The sequence below is a fragment of the Microchirus variegatus genome (assembly GCF_963457635.1).
Source record: "Microchirus variegatus genome assembly, chromosome: 15".
Taxonomy (NCBI): domain Eukaryota; kingdom Metazoa; phylum Chordata; class Actinopteri; order Pleuronectiformes; family Soleidae; genus Microchirus; species Microchirus variegatus.
The window spans coordinates 9,994,716-10,007,076 of NC_139816.1; the positions used below are offsets into that span (position 1 = coordinate 9,994,716).

General features: G+C 44.1%; 1 protein-coding gene across 1 annotated transcript; it reads left to right on the top strand.

Annotated features, from left to right (window-relative positions):
- Positions 1-618: 618 nt before the first annotated feature.
- emilin2b (elastin microfibril interfacer 2b) lies at positions 619-11,694 on the top strand (the record flags this gene model as incomplete). Its single annotated transcript, XM_083901524.1, has 9 exons — positions 619-731; positions 861-986; positions 2,327-2,508; positions 2,615-4,342; positions 9,682-9,897; positions 9,996-10,031; positions 10,431-10,484; positions 10,824-10,940; positions 11,360-11,694. 9 exons carry the CDS (start codon positions 619-621, stop codon positions 11,692-11,694), a joined length of 2,907 nt encoding a protein of 968 aa, XP_083757650.1.
- Between the last annotated feature and the right edge of the window lie 667 nt (positions 11,695-12,361).

Here is a 12,361-nt window from a genome sequence, read left to right on the forward strand (position 1 = left end):
ATTCAGATATTTTTTTTTAATGTGTAAAAAGAATAAAACGAATTATCTCTGTCTGTGACATTGCTTCTTGTGGGGTTATTCAAGGGACTTTTTTGGTATCCAAACATCCAGAAATATTTTTGTTTTGGGTGCTGGAAGCAGGACATATTGTGGAGTTGAGGACAATTTGATTTGTCCTCACTTCTGTCACATCTTTAAATGGTTGTTTACGGGTCAAGACTTTCCATAAATACTTGTTTGGGGTTTGGGGTTCGAATGGGTATGGGGATAGGCTTCTAGTTAGTGGTTATGGTGAGGGTAAAGGGCAAGGGAATGCATCATGCCTGAGTGTCCTCACTAGTAGAGCTGTACACGAGTGTGTGTGTGTGTGGGGGGGGGGGGGGGGTGTGTGAGGACAGGGGGGTGTGTGTGTGAGGACAGGGGGGGGGGGGTCGTCTAAGTATTGGAGGAAATCCCGAAACGTCACATCCAAGGACGCTGGAGGAGCTTGTTCAGATTTGCGCACCACACACACAGAGAGAGAGAGATCGACTCAAAGTCAGTGCGTTCACTGATCACTCACTCATACACTTCCACCACTGATTCACTTCTACAAAAGCACTTTAAAGTCTCTCAACGATGAGACTCTGTGGACTTTTCCTCCTTTTCCCTCTCATCACGGGGACACCTTTCCACAACACCCGGTTCCAGAGCAGCGCGTATTCTGGCACCGACATGCGCCAGAGAAACAAGTGAGTGAACAAGGCTTTCTCCATCATTCATTGCATGATGTCATGTTTTTGCCCACTGATTCTTTAACGAGCTGAGCTGAACTGAACTGGTTCTCGTGGCGACTTTGCGTGAATGCTTGTTTTCTGCAGAAACTGGTGCGCACACGTTGTGCACAGGAACGTGAGCTGCGCAGTGGTGGGAGGCTCGGACAGCTTCGTGCAGCCGGAGCTTCTACCGTGTCCGGCGGATCTGCCAAACTGTGCGCAACAAGTGATGTAAGTTCCCAGAAGTCCTGCACACTGGGCGGAGGACAGATTATCTTTATCTTTGCTTCTTTCTTTTTTTTTTTTTAAAGCTGCTGTGCGTGACTTTGAAATATGAGAAGTTGTCACACTAAATTGAGAAACTAAAAAGCCATTTATTAAAATATTTAGTCCATATAAAAAAAAAAAAACGAATATTTTGCCAACTGGTGCCCTGTTATTATGCTTTTCCTCGAGGACACAGAACAATGTTAAACACTTGCAGAAGATATATTTCTTGTTTGGCAATAAAAATAAACTCTAGACACACTCACGAGAACTGTCCCATAGTGCACCCTTTCGAAATGGTTATTGTGGACCATGATAATGTATTGGAAAGATAATCTGAACAGAGTCAACATTGTACATTTAAGAAGTGGCTCAGTCAGAGGCACAAGTAAGTCAGACGCGCAATGCTAAACGTAAAGTAGCACCCATGAAAAGTTTTAGAAGTAGCTCCGTCATGTTTTGATCACAGTCCCAATGTGGTCGTCCGATATATCTAGATATAGATATAGAAAAAGGGTGCAAATCAAGTGCTCTCTAAAGAACTGTCTGACTACTTGCCTGCATTTGCCAATCACAGCTGCTGCTGTTCCTACACCAAGCGGCTCCATTAACAGTTTATACAGAACTTGCTGAAGGTATTTCAAGGGAGTTTTTAGGACACAGACACACCAAACTGCACCAAACATATACCACCTGTAAAGTAAAGTGAACAACCCGTAACTATGCGTTGCTACAGTTGATTTATAAATCTGCCCTTTGGCATAACAAATAATTTAAGCTCTCATTTTGGCAGACGTTCTGAAGCCTTTGGTCACAAGGTAGTGGCGTCTCAAGCCTCTTTGGAGGGCGTCCTCTGTACATAGCTGAAGTTTAATAGGTTCCTACAAAGTTGTCACTCATCATAATATATAAAGAAATAGTCTGATTAGCTTGGCATCTGTGTCGAGTTAAAAAAAATGACATCCATGTATTGACATTGTCTTTGTTTTTCATTAAGCAACAACAAAAACGCTCTGAAATGCAGTTAATCACTTGGATGACAGTGGCATGCATGTGGGCAACCAATGTCCTCATGGTGGAAAGTCTGAAACGGCTTCCTCACCAACTGCGCTGTTAATTCGCTGCAAATGTGGCCATGTTTATTCAGCCTCCGTTGTAAACAAACATAATTAACTCCATTGTTATTCCAAGACAGTATTGTATTTCTGAGATTAGGAAATCATCAACTGAGCTTGACTTGTGTGTTAAAGTCTGGAGAAAACCTGGAACATATTGTTTTGTCCTTATCTGGTAAATGATTCCAGATACCGGACACACTTCAGGCCAATTTACAAGATCGCATACAAGACTGTAACAGAGCTGGAGTGGAAGTGCTGCCCGGGGTACCAGGGCCATGACTGCATGGAGGTGAAAGACCCCAGGATACTCCAAGTAGATCACTGGCCTCATGCTCCATCTGCCACAGGACATGTTCCAGCGCCACAAGGTGCAAACTAAAGAAAATAAATATTCAAACAGTGTAATTGTGTGGACTAATCTAAATATAAAAGCATATATATTCATGTTTCCTATCTTCTTTGTAATTTCTCCAGTTCCAGAACAGGGAACTGAGAGCCAGAGAGGTCATCCATGGGGAGGGGGAGGGCACTTTGGAGGTCAGACAGGTCACAGGCCACTGGCTGGCCACAGAGGATATCAGCATCCACATCACCTGGAGGAGGAGGTGCAGCGACTGTCTGAGATGGTCCTCGACATGCAGTCCAGAATGACAGACATGACCTCCAACCTGAGAGTGGATTTCCAGGAAGACGCGAGCAAAATGTTTGCCGCGCTGGTGAGTAACCTCCGACAACCTGTCAGCGCCCGAGCTGGAGAAACCCAAACCTTCCAGGTGCAGGACTTCTCTTTTGACCACGAGACGGTGCCAGTCGATGAAGTTATGAACAAAATAAGCCAGGTGTCAGAAGATCTGGAGTCCAAGAGTAAATCACTGGATGATCTGACGAGCCGCGTCAACCACCACGATGGACAGATTCGTCTGCTAATGGAAGCTGCTGAGAGCCCGTTGTCCTCACCGACTCCTGCTTCTGCAGCTTCTGATCCACAGCTGCGTGCCTACCTGGACGGTAAAATCCAAGCTCTGAGAGAGGAGCTGATGGAGGGCATGGACATCAAAATGGCCGACTTGAAGAACGCATGCGATTATAAAGTGATGTCAGTACAGGAGCAATGCGAGGGGCAGGAGACGAATTACCTCAGCCTGGTTGAGCTCGTGGACGCCACAGAAACTGACCTTCGTAAAGAGATCCAAGACCTTAAGACCGTGCTGGTGGATCCGGGCAAAGAAGGCACCCGCGTATCTGACTCGGTGCTCACTCGTGTCGAAAAGAACACAGAGATCCAGCGAAACTCGTCTGAGAAGACTGTGGCAGGGCGGTGTCGCTTAATGGAGGAGAAACTGAAGAAAGAAAGGGAAAATGCCGTTCAAGATTTAAGGGACAATCTGGAGGACAAGCTGGTCTCCATGGAAGATAGGATTGCCACCTTGTTGGGAGATACAAGCCTTCATCCGGGGAGTACAGGTGCACTGCAGAGGGATGTAGACTCTCTAAAGGGCTCGGTTCGGACAATGGAAGATAGACTGAACGCAATGGACAGAGGTAATTTTACTGAAGACCTTCAGCAAGACCTGCATAGCTGCAAAATTGCTATTGGTGTCATGGAGACAAGTCTAAACGCCCACGTAAATGACCTTGGAGCCATGGAGGGGAAACTCTCCAACTGCAGCGCCGGCATTGAGAATGCACAACAGGAGCTGAGCTCCATGAAAGGCCACATGGGCAGACTGGAGGACTCGCTGTCTGACCTGGTCCATCAGCAGACCAGCAACTCCACCTGGGGTCATTCGGGGGCAGAGAAGGAGCTCAGTGACCTGCTGGACCTCCACGGGACACGTCATCGGGGCCTGAGAGAGCGGCTGGATGAGCTGGGCAGGGAGGTGAAGGTCGGGGGCGACCAGTGCAGGGAGAAAACCGAGAAAGTGGAGAAGGACATCGCCCACATAGACAGCCGCATTGTTAGCGTGGAGGACTTGTGCGCTAAGCTGGACCCGATCTCTGGTAGCCTCCAGAGAATCAAAGAGGGCCTGAATAAACACGTGACCGCGTTGTGGACTTGTGTCAGCCGGCTGAACGGCACAGTCGGAGCTCACGCCAGAGATATCGGAGGACTGAGGGGAAGCTCCCAGAACCTTCAGAGCCACATCGCAAATATAGCCAAAGACCTCCAGGTTCTGATGGACAGCAATCACGAGAAGACGGGTAAGCTGCAGACACACACTACCGCACAAAAGTTTGGGGTCACTGATATCGGTTTTTGGTAGATACTAGGTTATCGGTCTTTGAGCCATCCCTACTAATCAGATGACTTTATTCTCATGATGTGTCAATAAACCGAAACCTGATTCCTTTACGAATGAAAAGTTGGCAGCAAAACACAACCTTGCTCCCTTGGGTATAAGCACTAGCTTAGTGTGTCATGTCATTTAATTGATCATCGCTCTGACTGTTTATTATTGAAGTCCTACTCTATTGTTCTGTAATCGCTGCTTGTGGCTGCCCTTCACCAAAGTCAGTTTTTTTTTTTTGTTAATACCAGGCCTAAAATCTCATTTATTAGTCACAAAGGTTCCCGCAGTCATAGGTTGAGACACAAATAACTGTACTTTTGTCCTGAGGTCATTTACATGGACAGGAGCCCATTGTTTATCCTTGGCACGCACTGAGGTTGCAGTGTCGGTGAGAGGAGGTTGGATTTTTTCATTAAACCATGTTCCTCAGTGAAAGGAGGCAGGACTGATTGAAGACACATGCTTGATTTAATAGAGTCCACTGTTGAGCAACGGCTTGGCCCAAAGAAATTGTTCGCCCTGGCTTTTTAAAAATCATCAAGCATCATATGTGTGTGTGTGTTTGTGTTTGTCCCTCATTTCTTTTCTGATATATGCACATTGTCAACATCAGGTTCCCATCGCCCCGTGACTTGGATGTGTTGTTATTTTCGTTGATCGTATGAGCCGTCTGTGCTCTCGGCCATTTTTTTTTACCATATCAGTGCTGCATACTTTCCCGATGAGTCTGCACATTATAATAATAACCTCCTATGAGACCGAGGCCGACTTTGCCGAGTCTCATCGTTGTGAATGTGCGCGAGAAAGTTTGCACACAACGACGTTTTTACGAGCCAAGTCTGGTCCTTTATGGGGCAGGTGATGCGGCCATGTGCTCCGTGTCTCGGATCTCATGGGAGGTGAGCTGGAATAAAACAAGTCCTGGATCCTTGCTTTTTTGGTCCCAGTCCAAGTCGGAGCAGAGGCTATGGATGCGATGGAGATGTACACTACAGCGTGTTTCAGTGTTTCTTATGATTCATGTGTAAAGTTCAGAGGTGCCAGCTTACTCACGTTTGCCAAACACTTAACTCCACCCAACTGTTTTTTTTTTTTGTCATTACAGAGAATTGAATTAATCATCCTGTCAGCGTAGTGGGAGGCTCAGTAAGTGGGGAGGCACAGTTATTCAGGATTTCCACTCACTCTGAGCGCTGTGGGGGAGGCGGGGGGGGGGGACCACTCTGTGCCTGCTACCTCATCGTATTGTCTCTGGTTATCTGCGAGTGAGTGGAAAATGTTGCTCGGAGGTGGGATCTGCACACAATCTTATCAATGGACCGTGTGGAGCAGCACTCATGGGCGTTTTTTTCGTTCATTTTCGCTGCCAAACGCTGCTTAGTTTTTCCATTAGCGTTTGCTACTGCGCGGACGTTTATATCTCACAGTCCCCACCCCCGCTTTGAGTCCCTGTCACATTTTTAAACGTCCACGCTTGACTTCCATTTCTGTTTAAATAAACAGAGTAAACAGTGAAAGCTTCACTGGCGTCCCACGGGGCAATATTTCAGTGTGTTTACATGATGTCATCCCCAGTTGTTAACCTTAAACGAGAGAGGTTTAGTGAAGGAGTGAAGACGGACTTCATGTGTCATTCTTTACTTACTCAGTGAACTTAATTTAGGCTTTTTTGCTTTAATTCTGTATGACTTGTTGATGAAAGAAATACATGAGCCACTGCGATGTGGGCTGAAGACACTTTCCTTTAAGTTATTTTATTATTTGGAAGTTTTTTTGTTTTTTTTTATCAAGGGATCATTTTCAGAATGTTTAAAACGTTGACTATCAGGTACTAAGAGAAACTTTGGTTTGCAATGATATCTTCTCCAAATACTCATCTACAAATCCTAATAAGCCACAAAGTTATTATTAAAAGGATTTGAACCAGATCATTTAATTATGTCGCCCTAATTCACAATATAAATTGTGAAGAGACCATTTTTTACTGCCAATGCCGTGACACCAAACATCTTTAAACGCGCCACGTCTGAGCGATTTCATCAACTTTTATTGTGTGCGTTTAATATTTAATAAATCTTTATTAAAATGCTCATAAAAGACTTTATTTGGCCACCCCAAAAAACTTCTACCGTCCCGACAAATGAGCATAATGATCTTTGAACCGCCTCCCAAAGTTAAATGATTTTCAATTGTCAAAAAAAGACGCTGAGATGTTTTGGGGAAAATGTCTTCAGTAAAGATACCCTATGTAGATTTTATGTTACACCACAAGTACAAAAGAGAAAATAGATTATGATAAAGTGATGAAGTGTTTTGTGGGAGTTACTGAATGTTAACATTGTATTTCTGATTCATTTAATGTTATATTCATTGAAAAAAAGAGCTTTTCCTTCAAAAATAAGGACATTTCTAAGTGAAACTTTTGAACGCTAGTGTATGTGATAAGATAAGAGATAAGAGATAAGAGAGTCCTTTATTCGTCCCGCAGTGGGGAAATTTACATCATTACAGCAGCAAGACAGTAAAGATAAATAATAAACATGCATTAACAAGAAAAGTACACTATAAAAAAAGATATTAACACTGATACTATATAAAAACGTTACATAGAATAGAATGTATAGTGTATACATAATAGACAATTTCCATAATATATACAGTATGGACTAGATATTTACATCATAGACAGAGATTGAGCATGTTTATATTGCACATTTGTAAAATAACAGCATATTGCCCGTGGGATGAGGAGCCTGGTTATGTGTGTTCTACTGAGAGCAGTGAACGCACCGTTAAAGCCTCCCTGCTTGTGTCCTGCAGAAAAAGACAAAGACGAGCGGTCACTCAGGCCCTGGAGGTCAACGACCCCGTGTGAGATAAGGGCGACTTGAAGAGTGACAGACGCCGTGTTCGCCGGTGAACCGTGATAACCTCGTGAACCGCGGGAAAAACAAGACGGGACCTGACAGGAGGCTCTCAGGAACAATAACGTCCTCCTTGAACGTCTTGCTCTCTGTTTTTTCGTTATTGACTTTTTTTCTCAAGACGTTTTCAGGTTTGAGCCGTGAATTCCGAGGTTGGATTTTTACGGATTCTCTCAATCAGTCTGGAGTGTTTTTGACCACGGTGACTCACAAAAGTCAACATACACCCAATTTTTTTTTTCCCTGTGGTCATCGTAATGTGGCGTGTAATGTAGGAAAATAGCCATTTTTATGACACATGGGGCAGATGTGTCCCTGAGGGCGTGTGTGTGTGTGTGTGAGATAAACAGTGAGGCGAGGGTTTCCCATGCTGTTTGGCTGAGAGTTTGCACATTTTTTTTGGTGGACAGCGGATCCAGCTGCGTTTGTTTGCAGCTTCACCTCTTTCATCATGACAAACTCTCTCCTTCTCTCTCGTGTGTCCTTCATGAGCTTTTTTTTTTTTTATCAAACCAGGCTCTCAAACCAGTTTGGAATCGCTCCCATCAGAGCTCGGAGCGCTGCATACCTCGCCTTAAACGAGGAGCGACGCAAGTTAACAAACGCCGACGAGTGAAACGCATGCACATGTGTGTGGTTATGCACAGACCGAGCCCCCCCCCCGCCCCACCATCACCCCCCTCCCTCGTGTGCTGTTTTACTGTTTTACACAGTGGTCCCTCTGCACATGTTGTGTAAAAACACATGTTGTGGCCTCTGTGCGGAAAATTAAACGTTGTGTTCCCCAAGGGCGATGGGGACAGGCTTGGCTGTCTGGTGATTGAACATGTGTGGCTGGGGTTTTTGGTATGTTGCTGGTATGCCTTTTATGTGTTGGTTTTTTCCCGTTTGGGGACAACAGAGTTTGTTCCTGTTGTTTCTTCGTGGACAGGGGGAGAGAGAAAATTGTTCCCACAGCCAGGATGTTTGAGTGGTTGATAATACTCTAGGGGTCCATCTCGGTCGTAATTTACGGGAAATGCAGCGGCACAGACTCGATCCCCATGTGATGGAGGTTTTCTCTCATTTTCATTTTGCGTAAATAAGCCAAAAGTTATGTTTCTGGATTGTGACTTTCGTTCCCTATTTAATTTCCGGACTATTCACAGCTTTATGTCAGCATAAAACAGCTGCTCATTCTCACGCACCAAAGGCCATAATGAAATGTAGCATTTTTCACTGTCACTTCTGTGTAAATCTAAACTTTAGTATATACTGAAGTCACAAAATGACACTTTTTTTCAGTATTAACAGCCTCTCTCATGGAGAGATTAAACAATGAACATCTAGTTCAAATTAGTGCTCAACTATTTTGTTAATCCATTAATGGGTTTGAAGCTTTTTTTCATGATTAAAACGAGATTTCTGATATAGTTTTAGCTTCTTAAATGTGAATATTTTCTTTGTTTCTTTGCTCCACATAACAAGGAAATCATTTTGGTTTGTGGACGAAACAAGACGTCCGAGAACATCATAACGTCATTTCCTGGTTTGACGAACAACGTTTTTTTAACATTTTCTGACATTTTATGGCCCAGTCGATTAATCAAGAAAACAATGGTTAGTTGCAACTCTAGTTAAAATATTGTATATTTTAATCTTTTTACAGTGAGAACATGTGAGAGACCTAGGTTTCCCACAAAAATCCGTCAGTGATCGTCGAGATCAGGTTGGGTTTGGTCACGTCAACTCACAACTGGGAATTTCAAGTTCTTTTAGGGAGTGTAAATAAGAAGAAACTGGTCAGTAACTGACCGAGTGTTTCAGGGTTTACTATTTTACAACAGGACCTTGAATGCAACACGCCCAGTGGTTACAGTTCAACAGGAGTTAATGAAGAACTGATGCTCGTAATTGCCTTAAACACAAATAACGGCTCCAGTCAAACTGTATTGGGTATTAACGGAGCACACGTGTTGGACTCAGGGTGGGTTCGGTCAATATTCTCTTGGGTTCGGACAGAAAAATGCGTCCCGAGTCGCACTCTATAACACGCACAGCTCCGTCAGCTACTATCCCTTTAACACGGAGGAATGCCTGCCATTTTACTGGAAAATCATAATTGTATAACATTAGAGCAACTGTGGCGTAAATGGCGGATAAGTATAGTCGTCTAACTGTGACACTGTGGTGAGATTAATGACCTGAAGAGAGAACTGTCACCATTTTGCCTCTTTTACTTAAATGTAGATGGCGTTGTAAACCTCTCTGACCTCCAGACATCTGACCCTGCGTCTGTCTAAGCAGCCTTGACCCCCATCACTCACTCCACGTCTGTCCTCCTCAGGTATCATTCAGATTGCGGCAGAGGACACTCTGGGACTCTCACAGGGTTCAAGCAAAGGCCCCGCGGCTCCTCTCGGCCCCGAGGACGCGTCTCTCTCTCGGCCACCTGTGATGGAGGCCGGGGAGGCGGGGCCTCCGGGGAAGATGACCTCATCCAAGTTGCCGGAAGGGACGAGCGGGACCATGATGCCTGTTCTGGGCTTTGCTGGAGCTCCAGGTGCGACGCGCTCACTCGCTGTCCTGCGTGTTTTTTTTGTTTTTTTTTAATATATCGTGAGCTTTCTCATTGTTTTATTTTTTGGATTTATTTTGCAGCTTCTCCAGTCAAATCCAGCGGCTCCAGCACCTCTGGTACATACTCCTTTTATGATGCACTTGCATGTACACAGTTAACGTCACACATCCTGTGACTTGGGAGTTGTAAAAACTGCTTTTTTTTCCATGAGGAACATCATAAAATTAACGTCTATGCATTCAACACGAGAACTTGAAACGATAAACCGTGCGTTTATGGCGTCTCGGCAGGATTTTAATGTCCTTTTCATGTGTTTTAACAACACTTTTAACTCAAAGTAAGAAAAGGGAACACATAATCCTGGTTTTATCTTCCCTTCGCTGGCTTCCATTTTAAGATCTTAAAGTATGATCAAGCCCTTTAGGAACCTTAGTAACTCCTGCTTTGCAGCATTAAATCAATAAATACAGTACAGCTTTACTGCGGATTTAACTAATGCGTCTTCTGCTCGACAGATGTGAACATGATGCCCCACGCATCGTCACCGCAGAAACCTGCCATGGCTTTAGGTCAGTATTTATTGATAATTGTTGATTATAAAAGCTTCTGCCTCTGTCAAAGTGTGAATGTAACATATACTTTTTCACTTTTAACACTGAGCATGAATTCCAGCGGTTCCTGAAAGCTGAGAAAAACACCTTTCCTGTACATAGTTTCCGTTTTTTTGGCCTGTTTTTGGACAAAATGGTCAAAAGCACTTACTCACAGCAGGACATTTTCTGACCCTTTTCATAGTTAAAATAAGTCAAAAATTCCAGACGAGGGGTTAAGGCCAATCAGTGATTCTCACAAAGTCCAATAAATTTGGTTTTGGTTGAGTGTGACGTTCATTTGTTCCCCGTCCTCAGATGAGGAGGTGTCTTTCTCCGCCGGTCTCACTCTTCCACCGTTCCCGGGCGACGCTGGAATCATTCGTTTTAACAAGGTGTTTGTGAATGATGGAGGACACTACGACCCTCACACAGGTAACTGTTACTGCACGGACTCTCTCTGTAAAGGACAAGTATGTAGGATTCGGTTGCATCTAGTGGGTTCCTTCATGTAGTAGAACATGTCAAAAAAAAAAAAAAACTCCCATTAGCCAATATTTTATTGTCCATTCTGGGCTACTGTACTGTTTATCCAATAATAGTAGTATTGTGTTAATTTTCTCTGGATTGATGACACTTACTAATTTGTAAGGGGGGTTTAACAGTTGTTTTCATTGGTCACAAAATAGTAAAAAATAAGAATAAATTTTTTTAAATTCATTTAATAAATAATAAAATTTAAATAAAATAATGAAAAATAATTTTGTCTTCCATTTGTACCAAATTAAAAAAGGATTTCACCTTAATTTGACATACTTCACCTTTAATCTGTGTCTCTCCTCTGTGTCCCTCAGGCGTCTTCACCGCCCCCATCGACGGACGCTACCTGGTGAGCGCCGTGCTCGCAGCGCAGCGAGGCGAGAAGGTGGAGGCCGTCCTCTCCGTCTCCAACCGCAGCGTCCAGAGGTTGGACTCGTCCGGTTTCCCGGTCTCGGCTCCGACGGAGCCGCGTCACGAGCGGTGTAACTGCAGCGGCGCCGCCTCGCTCAGCCTGGTCCTCGAGCTGAAGCGAGGAGACCGAGCGGGGCTCGTCGTGACGGCGGGAAAGCTCGCCGTCCCGGCCTCGTCCTCTGAGATCCTGTCGTCTTTTAGTGCCGTCCTTCTTTACCCCAGCCCGTTGAAACGGTAGCCCTGCTACTGTCAGACTCTTAACCATGTGGTGCTCATTGTTGCAGATAAACTAGTATTTGTTATATTTTATGAAATGAGGAGGAACGGAAAATCTCTAAAAAAGAGTATGTGTATCATGAGTGCTAATATATAGAGTGTATTATATTGCAGTTACATTTTTATTGTTAAAGCTGTCGTGCGTAATGTCTTACAGATATAGTAGAAGTATAACAGGGATTAGCACTGGTGTCGCCCGGTGACACACAGGAAGTGACTTGTGTTACATCAGGATAGACGCAGCGAGATGATGAGAACGCAAAAAAGTGAAGAAAGTTTATTTCTACTGCTCAAAAAAAAACTTTGTCACTCAGCAGTTTAAAAGCAGGATAAATGCTTCTTAACTCCGCCCGCTCCTGCGCTGCTGCTGTATACACACAAACGCTCCCTCGGTCAGGTTCTCGGATGCAGCATATCAACACTGTTATGTGATTGTGTCTGCTCGCTTTTACGTTTCGTTTACAACTTATTTTTATAAAATATATATTTAGCTTAAAAATAATAAGGCCGAAATTTCAATTTCTGCCTCGTTATTATTGAATTCCACGCAGATGAGTGCAGAAACACACTTGTTTCACACCCTACAGATGACCATTTCACTATGAAACTCTCATTCAAGCTTTGATTCT